Source organism: Culex quinquefasciatus, chromosome 2 (genome assembly GCF_015732765.1).
Source record: "Culex quinquefasciatus strain JHB chromosome 2, VPISU_Cqui_1.0_pri_paternal, whole genome shotgun sequence".
NCBI lineage: Eukaryota > Metazoa > Arthropoda > Insecta > Diptera > Culicidae > Culex > Culex quinquefasciatus.
This window is the reverse complement of record NC_051862.1, coordinates 137,526,229-137,542,344: the sequence shown is the minus strand read 5'-3', so window position 1 is coordinate 137,542,344 and position 16,116 is coordinate 137,526,229. Positions and strand designations below refer to the sequence as shown.

The 16,116-nt window shown below is 39.3% G+C and overlaps 3 protein-coding genes across 8 annotated transcripts in view; 2 read left to right on the top strand and 1 right to left on the bottom strand.

Annotated features, from left to right (window-relative positions):
• LOC6037893 (probable phospholipid-transporting ATPase VD) overlaps positions 1-16,116 on the top strand; it is a 147,367-nt gene that overhangs the window by 88,187 nt on the left and 43,064 nt on the right. The window lies entirely within an intron of this gene.
• On the top strand, positions 1,552-6,242 carry LOC6037895. The gene is made up of 4 exons (XM_001847706.2): positions 1,552-1,617; positions 3,926-4,073; positions 4,130-5,404; positions 5,913-6,242. Exons 2-4 carry the CDS (start codon positions 4,023-4,025, stop codon positions 6,090-6,092), a joined length of 1,506 nt encoding a protein of 501 aa, XP_001847758.2. The 5' UTR covers positions 1,552-1,617; positions 3,926-4,022; the 3' UTR covers positions 6,093-6,242.
• On the bottom strand, positions 2,018-3,959 carry LOC6037896. The gene is made up of 3 exons (XM_001847707.2): positions 3,632-3,959; positions 2,307-3,578; positions 2,018-2,250 (listed from the first exon to the last, which is right to left on the bottom strand). Exons 1-3 carry the CDS (start codon positions 3,677-3,679, stop codon positions 2,056-2,058), a joined length of 1,515 nt encoding a protein of 504 aa, XP_001847759.2. The 5' UTR covers positions 3,680-3,959; the 3' UTR covers positions 2,018-2,055.

The window sequence follows — 16,116 nt, the reverse complement described above, 5'->3', positions numbered from 1 at the left end:
CGTTTGATACGTGTTGAACAGAACATCCCTAGCTGCCGTTTGGACGGAATCCGTAGTCCAGGAAGCAACCGTTTCAAACTTTTCCTGAGAATTGGGTAACAGCGTATCGAGGAAGTATTTGTAGAAGTTGACGAATTCGTTTGTGGCCGCGGTGATGTTCGCGACATTTGCTCCAATAATGTCATCCGTGAAGGTTTTTATCTTATCGTTAAATTTGACAGTTGCGGTATTTAACTTGGTCAAGGTACTGGCAATTTCACTCGTAAATGAATCTGATGCTTTCATTATCGCATTGTATGATCTATACAGAGGTGCATTAAGTGTCGAGAACGCATCCGTCAGCTGTGACGTGTAGGATCTTATCAATTGTTCAGAGCTTGTGATCTGCGACATCAAATCCGCTACCTGACCCTGCACGATTTCAATTTTCGATTTGAATGCATCCAGAATACCGATTGCTTTGGCTAATTTAAACTTGTTTAACACTTTGAACACATTTCCGGGTGTTACATTGTTGATGTCATCAATCAGGTTCAGCGAGCTATCAAAGGTACTCATCGAGTCTTCCAAGTCAATCACGATACTTCGCAGAATACCAAAGGCATCAGTAAGTACCTCAGCGATTCCCGTTGAGATTAACCTAACTTTGTCAACTTCAGTGGACGTCGACTTGACGAATTCCTCCGCCGTGCACAGTGCCTCGTTAATTTGGGCAAACAAGTCCAAGGGATCACTTATCATGTCCAAAGCTGCGTATCCCACTAAACTGGTAGCATTTTGAACGGTTGTCACCATCCCACTGTAGATATAGTTAACGGCATCTGCGGCATCGCTCAACTCAACCGTACTAAACGGATACAAACGGTTGAACCTGGCCATCGTCGCTTTCATTGACAGGAAAGGTGTTACGACGGCAAGCGCTGCATTCGAAATATCTCTCTCCGTACCAAAATGACCTTTGATCTCCAATCCAAAAAATTGCTCTCCATGGGGAACCTTTAAAAATTTGTCGTTTTTAATTAATTTGAATTAAAAATCTTACCTTACCTGCAAAATTAACACCAATAAAGTATAAAAGATACAGAACCTGATAGTCATTTTGGAACCTCACTCCAGAAAGGTCGAACGGAAATTGATACGCATGAATGAATTTTTCCAACGGTCCTTTCCGATTTGGGTGTTTGGACAAATGTTTTCGGCTTTGGAAAACAAGTACAGTGGAAAATTACTACACGACACAGGCTGACAAAAAAAAGACAATATCGTCAAATCGGCGAATTGGAACATCGAAAGGTGCAGAGATTGTAAAGGTGATGATGATGATCAAAACTGACAGCTCTACGCGAATCCTTTAAATACATAAACATAAGTGTATTTTACAAAAAAATGCTGTATTTAAATTCAAGGGTGATTATAAATCTCTAGTCTTTCTTTTTCTCCAAAATTTGTGGAACGGTGTATGACTCAAAAAACACAGAGTTTCCATATCAGATATCCTATACTATTCAGTGAATGAATGAAAAATTTAGTCAGTCGTTATAGAGACGCCTTGCCGCCCATTGAACATACTGTCGTGAATTAGTTGTGATTTTCGTTTGGAAGTTAAAAAGTCTTTAGGTCGTATCAAAAATCAAACCATCCACTTTCACGACCCCCGGGTCTTTTGTGGTCTCTATTGCAAGTTTCTGCTCGAACCTAGGAGCCCGAAGGCTTGAATGGGGAGAGCACCCAAACGTATTTTTACTCCAAGGAACCTTCCACTCCAGGGTTCGAACTGCCGACCTTTGGATTGCGAGTCCAACCGCTGCCAGCGATTCCACCGGAGCGGCTTGGTTTGGTGTGTTGTTTGTACTTTTAGCGTGAATACGACCCGTACACTTGGAATGACTTAACGGCCAAACAACATCCAAGGCCTGAACCGACGTTTTACTTCCCCATCCGATGGAAGGTTGGAGCAGATGGTGTTGTGATGCTGCGAAACCCATTACAAATAATCAGTACCATTTTGATGGAAAGAAATAGTTTTATTGTAAAGTACATAAAGTTTTTTCCCGTTTAGGCCCGCTTGATGCAGGTGAAGTACGCGTTCGAAGCGGATATGATCAGCGCCGAGTAGTCCACTCCCTTCAGCGTCAGACACATGATGACGCGATTCTGCTGACTGTTGAAGTTGGACACTAGCTGGCCGAAGATGCTGTACGTATCGGCCAGAGCGGGTTGGTGGACGTCTACGTTGGAAGAGGGTGTTTTCTGTAATTTCATGATCGTATTAATGTGAGTCAGTTATTGAGTAGGATTTAACTTACTGCCAGAATTTTGCTGAGGGCAATCCTGCGAACGCTGGCACTAGATTTGCTCGTGACTCCGGTAATGGCATCCGTCCATAAGCTGGTGTAATACAAACGATCTTCAAGTAAGTTCTTCAAATTGGCCAGCTGGTCGTTTGCTACAGCTGTAGAATCCAGAGAGCTCAGACAGCTTGACAAAGATGGTATCCGAGTACTCAACGTCTTGACCAAAGGAGTCAGATATTTGGTAGCACATGTACTTCCCGGAGGAAGGTTTCTGATAGCGTTATCCAACGTTTGAAACGTGTTGAACAGAACATCCCTAGCTGCCGTTTGGACGGAATCCGTAGTCCAGGAAGCAACCGCTTCAAACTTTTCCTGAGAATTGGGCAACAGCGTATCGAGGAAGTATTTGTAGAAGTTGACGAATTCGTTTGTGGCCGCGGTGATGTTTGCGACATTTGCTCCAATAATGTCATCCGTGAAGGTTTTTATCTTATCGTTGAACTTGACAGTCGCCGTGTTCAGCTTGGCCAGGGTACTGGTTATTTCATTCGCAAAAGCATCCGATGACTTCATTATCGCGTTGTACTTGCTAGACAGGGGCACGTCCAGCGTCGAGAACGCATTCGTCAGCAGTGACGTGAATGAACTCATCAAATCTTCAGATGTTGAGATTTGCGACACCAAGTCCGCCACTTGACCTTGCACGAGCTCGATTTGGGATTTGAACGCGTCCAGAATTCCGATCGCTTTGGCTAGCTTAAACTTGTTCAGCACCTTGAAAACCATTGCAGATGTAACTTGGGTAACATCACCCAGTGAACCCAACGTGCTCTCAAAGGTACTCATCGTATCAGTCAAATCTCCCACGACGCTTCCCAGTATTCCAAAAGCATCGGTCAAAGTACCCGAGATTCCCGCTGAGATCAGCTTAATCTTGTCGACTTCAGCCGGCGTGGCCTTGACGAACTCATCCGCGGTGGCAAGAGCTTCCGTAATGGCACCGAACAACTCCACCGGATCGGAAGTTTCGTCAATTGCAGCCTTTCCCACTAATCCGGTTGCGTTTTGGATGGTCGTCAAAATGCCATCGTAGATGAAACTAACACCTTCGGCGGCATCACTCAGCGGCACCGTGCTGAAGGGGGACAACGCGTTGAATCGTGTCATCGACGCTTTCATTGGCAGGAACGGTGCTACGACGGCGAGTGCCGCGCTGGATATGTCCTTCTCCGTGCCAAATGTTCCGGTGACCTCGAGTCCGAAGAATGGTTCGCCATTGGTGAGCTTGAAGGATTTGTGGTTAAAGTGATGAATTTGAAGGGATTTGCAATACTTACCTGCAAATTTGCAACGAATAAAGTGAAAACACATAATCTAACAATCATTTCTAGATTCAATTCTCTTACTGCTTCAAATGGTAACTAAATCGATCGGTGATGGTGGATCCCTCATCGTAACTGTTTGAACAAATGTTATCCGTTTTGGAACAACACGCACAGTTGAGTATGATTCCGTGATCGTAGTCAAAATTTGAATTCTTTTCCAGCGTTGAAGTCAAAATTTCGATTATTTGTTCCACTGTGAACGAATTCAGGTTCCTTCACATTGACAATGAAGCATGTTGTCTTTAGATTATTGATTCAGTTGGATCAACTTCGTCACAACTATATCCAAAACCGCACCAAGATCTGAGCCTAGAAAACTCAGTATGAAATAGATCTTTAGGAAATGAAGAAATTGTGCACACCTTACTTGCTACTGGTTGGACTGTTGTTCCATGTAAGTCATTTGAATTTTGTTCAGCACAAAATCCAATCAAAACTTCAACATTTTAGCCCTCTTCGGCCTTCTTTGGATTGGGAGTGCCTTCCTACTTTGCTCCAACTCTGGAAATTTCCGCGGCATGCCGTTCGCTTATTGCAACCTACAACCAAATCGGAACAAGTGTGAACGCCTTGCCCAGTGAAACGTTTAGTTCTCCAAGCTTGAGTGATGTGTCCAGCGGTTTTTACGACTCCTTCAGTGGACTCAGCACGCGTTTGGCGACGGTTTTCTCCAATCTCCAGGCGGCTGCTAACGATAGAAGCACCAACACCGACACTTTGTTCGCTGCAATCAACGGATCAATCGCTAACGCCACGACGTTTATTGCCAGCAACAGTCGTAGCGTTTGGACATCCGCACTGAGTTCCAGCACTTTGCCAAATCTGAGTCCAGCGATGTTGGCACTGCAAAATATCTCAAACGCCTTGAACGTCGATATCTACCCAAAAGTGATGGCGATTCGATCGAAGAATCCCGGTTCTGTAAGCGCGACTGTTGTCTACGCTACCTTGCCACAGTCGCTTTTGTCTGCTTTTGCCGGTTCCGTCCAGAACCTGCAAAGATTCGAGAGTTCCGCTTCGCTCAGCTTTGTGCAGAACGTCGTGGCTGCACTGCAAAACGCCAACGCGAAGTCCACCAGCTACATATCGACCCTGGCAAATACCTACTCAACCCTTGATAACTCACTGAGCGCAACTTGGGACGCAGTTTCCTCTCTTCCAGACAAATTCGCGGCGGACACAAATTTGCTCTACAAATCCGTCACCGCCGCCATGGACAGCTTCGTCAAGCGTATCAACGATCTCACCGATCTCTACCTCGGATCATCAGCAACGACCAACAACGCCGCTGTAACGTCCCTGGTCAACAGCTACGTTACGAACGCCACCTCCCAAACAAAACTAGTCTCCACCAAGCTGGACAACTTCCGGTCCAAGCTATCCGATCAAGTCCTGAACACCACCAGCAACATGATGGCCGCCGGCTATCAAGCCATCGAGTCCGCCAGCAAGTTGATGCTGCGCAAGACAAACGGAGTCAGCTGTGCCAACGGCTTAACCCCGAACTTCATCCGATCACTTTCGGCGGTGCTGACAACGACCGCGGACTGCTTTAAGGGGTCCGATTTTAGTTTGAATGATGGCGTCAAGACGCAAACTGCGGTGGCGGCGGACATCCGGGATAACGTGTTGTACTACTTGAAGCTTTTGAATGAGATGTTGAGCTCGGTGTTCAACAGCAGTCCTGCTACCGTACGGATTACAGCCGATGCCCATATAACGTCGGTAGGTTTACGTCTGTAGAACTGTTTTTGCGGTGAAGTTGGCCATTTTTCAAAGAATTATGCAAAAAAAGACATTATTGAAGTCGATGTCAGTAAACGCTTCTGTTTCGTATAGGTATGATAGATTTAAGTTTCCTGAACATGCTCAAATCAACAGAATTGAAATTCATTGAATTCCATGCTAATAAATAAAATTGTAAATTTGGGAATAAATAATATGGATTAAAGTAAAAATAAGGGGTGCGCATGGTTGCTTAACATGATTCCATAGCGTTTATACCCAAATTTACAATTTCCTAAAGACTATCATACCTTCACGAACCTGAAGCGTTTACTGACATATTCTTCAAAAATGTCGAATTGTGTATTTGTTTGATTAATTTTGCAGAATGGAATTGTGAAAAGCCAAAATTGTTAAATAACCTTTCGCCAAATTTCCTAAAACCGCTCAAATTTTCCGATTCCCCGGCAGACGGGCAATTATATCGAAATTACCCCTCTTCCCACAGTTCTTCAGCCAATCGTCCGGCATCGTGGAAACCTTCAGCCAGCAGCTGGCCAACATGTACGCCCAGTTGGCCGCCGATTACGATCTACTCGTGGGTCGCTCCAGCTACTGTCTGGCGACAAAGGCCGCCGAATCCGCGATTCTGGCGCAGGATTTCGTCACCGGCTTCGAACAGTGCTAGACAACAGGATTTTGACCCGGACCTCGCGGCAGCAAATTGCCATTTGTCATGGGAGAAGATATCAGTGTCCATCAAAGCGAAAGTGGTGATGGTGTGTGGACAAATAAAAACAGTCTTCTTGGCGTGAAGCTCTTGCGCTTTTGTCGTTGAGATAGTGTTGTGGTTTAACGTGTTCGATGAGTTGAGAAATGTCCACGGCGATTGATGACCCCGCGCGAGCGAAATGAATCATCGATGCTTGTGTTGTTGAGCTAGACTTTCCCCTCTGGCTAGACAGCAGGACCAGGCTGAGGTACTCCATTCTCCCACGCGACAAAATCACAATATCAAGCTTGATGACGTAATTTTGTACGGAGCTTCCGAGGAGCTTGTTGGCTTCCACCGTGTTCTGCGGAATACCGATGTCATGTACCACCCCAAACCCCGTACATTTCGCCTAAACATTGGCCAACAATGATGGATGGAGTAATGAAGCGATAAATTGAACATTTTCGAGCGCATTGCTAGCGCGGTGGAGAGTTGGATTAGACCCGGGTCCGATATGGTACGTCTGCAGGTATAGAATCTATGAGAGGCATTGCAGGGAATAATAATCGATCGGAAGAATGATTTTGCTGGTATGAAATACACTTTCACGGCTGAGCAGGCTAATGTCTTTGTTGTGGGTTCAGGGGAATTCTTGTGGCGAACAGTTAGGAATGCTTTTGTTACTTTAAAGTTCGAGTTGGATATGGGAAAGTTTGATTGGCAATATTTTTACAAATTGCTCCGGTTTCCCATAACCTACAAAAATGATTTTACCGCAAAGCTAGGGCATCCAATTTTCCCGGGTTTTGAATATACCGTGAAACGGGAAAAATATTTTTTTAATCCTGGGAATTTTTTAAAACAGTAATAAAATCCTATAAAATCTATGTTTTCATTATATTTGTTATATTTTTCAAGCTTAAAATCATTGAATGACCTCAATACTAGTAATTGTTGATAATCTACAGTTCAATCTAAACAAGGACAACATGTTTAGATAGCTTAAAATTCATTAAAAATTGATTTTTTGTTCATTGTTATGCTTTGGATTTCAAAATGAACCACAATTTTTAACCCAATGCATTGCAATGTGATTCAAATTAAAAAAAATCCAAAAATCACTCCCCAAAACAAGCCAAAAAATTTTGCAGTCAAAACCAATGCATTAAGCTTATAGGAAATTTCACGGCGATCATTTTGCTTTTTTAACATTCAATTTATGTTCACGCAAAGCCGATATATTTGCATTTTAGTGAACAAAAAGTGGCGAATTTTCAAAATTCTTAGTATTTAAGCGTTTTAGCATAAAATATTGGCTACTATGATTACAAACGGGAAGGCATATATTTAGGTTTTCTTTTTTTGCTTGCTCAAAAACGATATTTGTTAACAATTTTTCTTGAAAAAAAAACTTGAGATTTTCTCACAATGTGACGTAAACGACAAAAAAATCATAAATCAAAATTTATTTTATTAAAGTTCATATCTCCAAGCTGTGAAAGTGTTTTTTTTTTCGTATGTACATTTCAATGAGCATTTGTTTCATTTATAAAAAAACTTTTTTTTTCAAAAATAGTTACCCATTAGAGCTTCATTTGTTCATATTTGGAGTTTTTTTTTTTGAAAAGGTCCTATAAACCAAATTTTCATTTTTTGCTTTTTGGGTGTTTTTGGATACCCCTGAAATTGAAAATTTGGTTTAAAGGACCTTTTCAAAAAAACTCCAGATATCGAGATCACAGAGTAGTACTTATAAATATGTCGTTTACGTCACATTTTGATAAAATCTCTATTTTTTCATGAAATATTACTAACAAATGTCGTTTTTGAACTAGCTTAAAAAAATATCCAAAATATATGCCTTCCCGTTTGTAATCATGGTAGCCAATGTTTACTGAAAACGCTTATGTACTAAGAATTTTGAAAAATCGCTTCTTTATGTTCACTAAAATGCAAATATCTCGGCTTTGCGTGGACATAAATTGAATGCCTAAAAAAAGCAAAATGATCGCCGTGAAATTTCCTATAAGCTTAATGCATTAGTTTTGACTGTAAATTTTTTTGGCTCGTTTTGGGGGGCAATTTTAGAAATTTTTCAGCTAAAAAATAAAAAAAAATCTCCCTGAAACGCCCTGCCATGTCCAAACACAAGTTTTTATGGACCATGTCTGTACAGCAATTTGTTCAGGGGACATTACACTTTAACTTGAAGCCCAAGGGACCAAATCTGAATGACTTTAGTATGATTGTTACGCGCATTTCTGAAAAATACTCGAAAAATGCACTTTTTTCATTTAAGCTCCGCGCGCATTTTTGGGATTATTTTGTTGTGTGGAAACATTGTTCCTGACATCCTTATCTATCATTCTAGGGGTGAGCACCAAAGATTTGACAAATTTTCATTTTTTGGGACGCCCTAGTACGGTAGTCATCAATGAGACACTTTTGGTTTGAAACATTCAACGATTTTCGTATTTTTTCCGTGCGTATATTTTAATGAGCTTTTTGTTGCATTTACTTTCTTTTAATGTGTTCTAACATAGACCAAAATATGACATCGAGATTGGGTAACTCTCCACGAACTCACACGAAATCGGAAAAAGTTGCCCCGACCCCTCTTCGATTTTCGTGAAACTTTGCTCAAAGGGGTTTTTTTTGGTCCCTGATCACGAACCCGAGGTCCATTTTTCGATATCTCGTGACGGTGGGGTGGTACGACCCCTTTCATTTTTCTGGTTTTTTTTAACTAAGACACGTTTTTCAGTGATTTGTAGCTCGCAATCGTGAAGAGATAGAAATTTGGTGTCAAAAGTACTTTTGTGTAAAATTAGACGCCCGATTTGATGGCGAACTCAAAATTCCGAAAAAAACGTATTTTTCATCAAAATAAGTTAAAACATTGTTTGAAAATCGCTGAAAAACGGGAAATTTAATGTTGTTTTCGAATCTGAAATAACCCAGAAGGGTCATTTTTTCATTTAGAACACAATTTTTAATTTTAAAATTACGTGTTTTTTCTAACTTTGCAGGGTTACATTTTAGACTGTAACAATAATCTACAAAGTTGTAGAACAGACAAAAACAAAAATTTTGATACATAGACATAAGGGGTTTGCAAGTATTTTTCACGAGTTATCAGAATTTTACAAAAAAGTTTTTTGAAAAAGTTATGATTTGACAATTTTTGGCCAGTTTTTCGAATTTTTAACCCCAAAAACTCAATCGTGTGCTTTTGAAAGTAATTTTTTCGGAAAGTTCAGCTAATTTTGCATAAGAAAGACCCATTGGACGATTGTTGTGGCTTGTGCACTGCTTGTATGTGAGGATTTTTCGAAAATAAAAAAAAATCAAACCGGATACACTCACTCATCAGAAACATATTAAAAAAAAATCTGATTCTCGAAATGCACGAGTCACAACAATCGTCCAAGGGGTCATTGTTATGAAAAATACGTTTTTTCGGAATTTTGAGTACGCCATCAAATCGGGCGTCTAATTTTACACAAAAGTCCCACTGACACCGAATTTCTATCTCTTCACGGTTGCGAGCTACAAATCACTGAAAAACGTGTCTTAGTAAAAAACCAGAAAAACGAAAGGGGTCGTACCGCCCCACCGTCACGAAATATCGAAAGTGGACCTCGGGTTCGTGATCAGGGACCAAAAAAAACCCCTTTGAGCAAAGTTTTACGCAAATCGAAGAGGGGTCGGGGAACTGCTGTGTGAGTTGGCGGAGAATGACGCTATTACGTCTACAGCCCGAGTTATTCAACTGTCTCATTGTAGACGCACTTGGAAGGAACAATGAGAAAGCTGGGGAACAATTAGGCACTCTACGAAAATCAATAACTTTCTAGTAAAACTTCTTGTTTTTGTATTGTTTTGTTGCAGGTAACTTGCCTTAATTATTTTAAAGCAATTTTACCAACTTAAAACATTAATTACAAAAGTTATACTGAAAAGTATTAAAATTTTGTAAAATCCATATATTTATACCAAATAACTATATATTTTTTGTTAAATTTAGTTAAACTCAATAAATATGCCAAAAATTACTTTCAATTCATGGTTTGAAAGAATTACATAGATTTTGAAAAGTTTATTGAGGAAGAAAGCGTCCATAACCAAAGCCACTATTATGGCAGACGTGTATCCTGTAGACACACCTTTCCCCAAAACATGAGCCTGATTGGTTGAAACTACTACTTGTGAAAGCCATTGTCGCATTGTTCCCCGTGACTCATTGATGACTACTCTACCCTACTTATTGTTTTGTTATGTTCCTGTTCAACCAAAATCATCAAAAAAAAAAAATCAAAACATTTGTCAAAACAGCTGTTTTAACTCGTTACTTTTGTCCTGATTTGCTCCGGATGGCGGTGTTTGATGAAAAATAATAAAATATGATATTTTTTAAGTTAACAATTATAAATTGACGTACATATAATACCGAGTCTTTTTAAAATAAATAAAATTAAATAAAAATTATTTTAAGCGCTAAGCACTTTGCGGATCTGTTAACTAACATTTTAACAACTTTTCCTAATAAGCCAAATTTATGCTGATATAACGCCGAATACAAATTTTAATGCTTTAAAATCTTATCGTTTACTAAGTATTTAACTATCTATTTCCTCGGCCAAATCTGAATTTTCATACCAAATTTTGTTTTTTTTTATCAATTTCGGACATTCCCAGTCCCGGGAATTCCCGGGAGGGACGCACTACACCCAAAATTCAGAGTCGAGATAATCGTTCTCTCAAAATTTATTGAGGGCTCAGTGCCAAAATCGATAGAATAATGGTACCAACTCACACCATCATAACAAATGAGTTCATTCGTTAGTTGAATCAATAAATCTCCAAGTGTCATACATCGACTTCTGACTTCTCCTTGGTCACCAAGCTGTGGTGGCCGAAGCAGCTAAGTCATTGGATTGGTTTGTCAAAGGTCTCTGGTTCGATTCCCGTTGTCGACACTTTTGGTTTTTTTGTTTGACGGATGAACTTTTTTTGCAAATGAACCTCGAGAGAATAGTTCTATCGCCCATCTCGAGCTGTGTTCTCTGCGTCCGTGAATGGTACCACTATTCTCTCGACTCGAGATCATCATTCTCTCGGACTAGCGCTGCCAGTTTTGGGTGTACGCAAAACAAAACTAGTGTGATGTAAAACACAACTCAGTTAAATTGTAAATATATTACATTGATATGATACATTTATGATGAGAGGAAATGTGTTGAAGGTCGTGTTGCAAAACGGGATGGCGCTGTATGTCATGAATTTCATTGATTTCTCTATCAGGGGTTGTTATACTTATTCTTTAGTTAAGGGTTTGTTCAAATATTATGTTAGTCAACATTTGATTTTTTTGGACTTCCCACTCTCCCACGTATCAAATTGTTCAAAATAAAATGTACATGTTTGACTTCATAAATAAACTTAGCCAAAAAAAAGTCAAAACTTTGTTCAAAGCTTAGGACAAATTATCAGAGATTCATATTATACCTCGACTAAGCGTAAAAATCAGCACACCACCTCTTTCATTATATCACACTCCCAAGTCTCGAAATAGAACGGCACAATCTAAACACGTTCTCTCTGATTTGCCATAAATAAACCCAGCGTCAACGTGCGCGGTTCCCTTTCACTTTTAGAACACACATAAAAGTGTGCGAACACGTGCGGCTCGCTCTACAAAAGTCATATCTTTTGTAGCACACATGTGCCTACCAAGTTCCCTCCGAACTCCGTGTCTACGTCTGTACGTAAAGTTCAAGGCCGATCAGGGCAGAGTGCGTCGCGGTGAACATGAACTTGCAACCGGCAGCAGGTGCATCACAGGGTAACCCAATATCGTGGAAGTAACGGATTAGGTCGCTGGTGCTGTTGCACCAGGAAACGCAAAAGCAGGGAAACCCCAACGTTCGACGAATTGCTACCGAGCCATTACTTATCTAAAACAACCCTACACTGAGTGTGTTGAGTCTGGCTGTCAAATGCGAACGATTTTTTTGACCGTGAATTTAGTCGCTGGTTAGTTGTACTTCCGCGTGTTGTTGTAGTTGTTAGTGTTGTTGTTGCCTTTTGGGAGGGAGGCTCTCGTGTCATGTTCTCCCTAATTACCGACTGCAAAGTTGTCACGTCTAGTTGTTGCTCGTATCAGGACAGGACAGGACTGGACAGGTTGTCACGTGATGGGAACTTATTGAGTTGAATGGTTTAAGCCGAATTAAGGTTCGCTCACATGTGTGACTAGGGGGCGAACGACATGGTGCGTGTTGTTTTGGAAATGGGAAAAAACTCAAAACAATAACAAACGAATTAAGCAATTAGGGGGAGAGGGGGTAATATGCACCCCATAAGGGAAAACTCAACATTTAATGCATTACTGTGGAAGAATTTTGTTCGATGTCCTTAACTGACTACTATTCTTCGCCATCCATGTGAAAAAAATCTTTAAAAACCCCAAAAATTTTCGAAAATATCAAATTTCTAAAAACATTTCTGATTAATTTCAAACAACCATGCGGGGCAATATGAACCACAACATTGGAGCAAAATGCACTACAACAACGGGGCAAAACGCACCACAACATGGGGCAAAATGAACCGGGTAAAAGCAGTTTTCACTAGTCACCACTAGATGACACCGCTGTTTTTACAAAGGAGCTTCACAGCGGTGCATTTTGCCACGACTACGCTTTTGGTAGAAAATTTAATTAAAAATGCATTTTTTGATGTTTTTGGACTCATCTATCTACAGAATAATGAAGATTATGGCAAAAACTATCTGCCTAAAAACTTACAATATCAATAAATGCTTTTCATATTGTCCAAAAATCATTATGAAAGTTCAATGAAAATTAGATGCAAACACAACATTTTAATGTTTTGCAAATAACTTAAGCTGATTTTATGTTACGAAGCTAAAATTTTTCCAGCATGGTTTAACAATAATAAGCTTCCAATTTCTATGATTTTTTCCCGGACAATTCTTCCAAATACCGAGAAAAAAAGAGGGGGTACATTTTGCCCCGGGGCGCATATTACCCCTCTCCCCCTATCAGGCCTGGGTGACAATGTGCGTGAGATCAAGATGCATTTTTTGGAAAATAAAAAAAAATGAATAGTAAAACAAAACGATATGAATTTTTCTTGTTCAAAACAAAGACAAACAAAATCCTTAAAACAATAAAAAACTTGTTTTTTTTTTGTTTTTCTGCGTTTAATCTTTGTTAGACAATTTACATGAAAATCTGTTAATTTTATTTTTATTTAAAAATTTAATTTTTGTTTTTTATTTTGCAAATAGATTGTACTTGTGAGTGAACTATTTGTTTTAAATCTTGCAAAATTTTGTTTCTAAAAAATCCTGTTTTTCACGATAAAAAATAGATTTTAAAATTATTGATTTTCAGTACGTTCTACTCAACAAGTGCAGCAAGACGAACAAACCGTTGGGGAAAGAGGAACAATACATGAAATATCATGTTAATTTTCTGACAATATAACTGTTATCAATTTGAGACGCCAGATTAGAATGAAATAATAATATTTTACGTAATCGTTTTTCGAATAAAAATTGTTTGGAAGATAAATGGTATTTTTATAATATCGCTATATTTTGTATGAACATTTAAAAAAAAAAAATCAGTTTTTAAGTACTAAACTCCAGAAGTAGGCATCCTCAATGATAAAACATACTTTATAATAGGTGCAAATCATTGGTAGGGACACTACTAATCTAGGAAAAAAAGTCACTTTGATAAAATGAGCCTTTAAACGTACCCTAATCCTCATTTGGTACTTTCTAAATATTATAAGAAAACAAAGGTTTAAAAAAACTTATTTCAATCTTATGTCGCGTGGTGCAACTAATTGCATTGCTAGTAACAATTCCTTATACTAAAAATATAAAAAATTACGGCCGTACTAGCGATTGTTCCTCTCGCCCCATATGCTCGTCTTGCCCCACCTTCCCCTATATGAAAAAATTGTGCGCCCAGTTTTTTAAAATACTTTTTGCAATTCCGTCGTGAAACTACTCACTTTTCCTGTCATTCTTGAACGACGAAATAGCCTACTTTTCTGTACCAAAAAGAACAGAATCGAATAGCAACACTTTTCAAAATAAATGCTGAAAAGTTCTACTTTTCAGCACTCAAATGGGTGCTGAAAAGTTGAACTTTTCAGCACTTGTTTCGAAAAGTAACACTTTTCAACATTTTTTGATTTAAACGATTTATTGACAAAATACATGAAAATTTGACTTAAAATTTCACTCAGTGTGTGTTTTTTGGAATTGCAAAAAATGTTGTATGGAACTCGTTGCAAAACTTGATTTTTTCAGCACTCTTCGTATTTATTCAACTCGGTGAACCTCGTTGGATAAATGTACGACTCGTGCTGAAAAAATCCTCTTTTTGCAACTTGTTGCATAAACTACTATTTTGATTGAGATGAAAGTATGGAATTCTGGCAACACTTTGTTTTTAAATTGAGATTAGTTGTTAAGGATGGATTTTGTTAATTTATATGAAAATAAAAAAGAAAGGTATTTGGGTGATATAACGCTGAGCATAAAGTTTGATGATCTGGCAACACTTCCATGACATATTGAGACATAAGAGGAATTTATGTAACGATTTAAGGGCTATTGTTGTTTATTTGTATGGAATAACTGCTAGACCTTTTTGTTTATGTATGTTTTAATATAAAACCTGATTAATTTCCATTCTAAAATGGGTAATTGGAAGCAGTGCGAGGGCTGTTACCACGTAATACCCAGGCCTGAGATAAGATGTAGCAGCATATCAACCTTAGATATAAATTACACTTTCTTACAAATTCCGCTGCCGGCCGTCGGTTATTGGGTTGAAACACAGACACACTAAGACGTTCGAGAGGTATTTATGTGAAAGATCTTTTAAAACATGATGTTTACATGGCAACACTGTTATAAGATTACGAGACTTAATTGGATTTAATAAAAAATAATCATCGGATATAGTAATTTTTGATGCACAATACTATCAGATTGTTCTTTTTTATATCAATAAATTGCATTGCGATAATCCATTGATAATGTGATATCACTGTCATGAGATATCATAAAAATTACCCTTTGCTCCCAAACTGGAAAACTGTGCAAAATTCGAGCTTTTGAGCGCCTTAAAACTTTTTTTTTGCCTGCAATTTAAAGGAATCGATAACTAATAAGCCCAATAAAATTGGGCACATTTTTTGCCTATAAATCGAATTGAACAATTCCACCACCCAAGCAACTCCCTGTTGACCCAGTTCTTCCCATACCGGGTCACATACATCGGGTACTGTACCCCTGAAGAAGTTAATGATCCTCGGCACGCAACGCAATGTTTGTCTATTGTGCATCAGTAGCAAACACACACACACAAACCACGTATGAAAGTAAGAGTCGTGGTAAAAAGTGCATCCACTTCAATGCACTGGTCCGAACCACTGTCACTGTCTGTAGGTCAGGACCAGGACAGGTGGACTGATTACAGGGCAGGGCTGTCGGACTTTGTCGTGATTGGGATATCGATTTTTCTTCGTAACTTTTTTTTTTCTTCCATTGGTGTTTGACGGTATGGCCTATGCGTTGGAACGAGTGGATCGATGGACGAACAGGGGGGGTTTCTTTGTTGCAAATGCAATGTTTTTTCTTCGTTTCACTTGTATTAATCAAACCAATTTAACGTAATTGGATCAATTCTCCCATGACTCATTCAACAGTTGAAGAGCATATTTTCATACATGTTTTGCTTATGCTTTGTGGAATCAACTGGACGTCATTCACACTTGGTTTATGTTCACTTCGGGACTGAAGCAATCTGGAACCAACAGCCATCAGCAGTGTCAATGGCAACTAGTTGTTCCAAGCTCTGGGAAGGGGTAATGGATGAAGCATGGGTCGCCGTAAAAGCGTACATTTAATTGGTTTAATAAATTCGTCAATCTGGCCGTGGTCGTT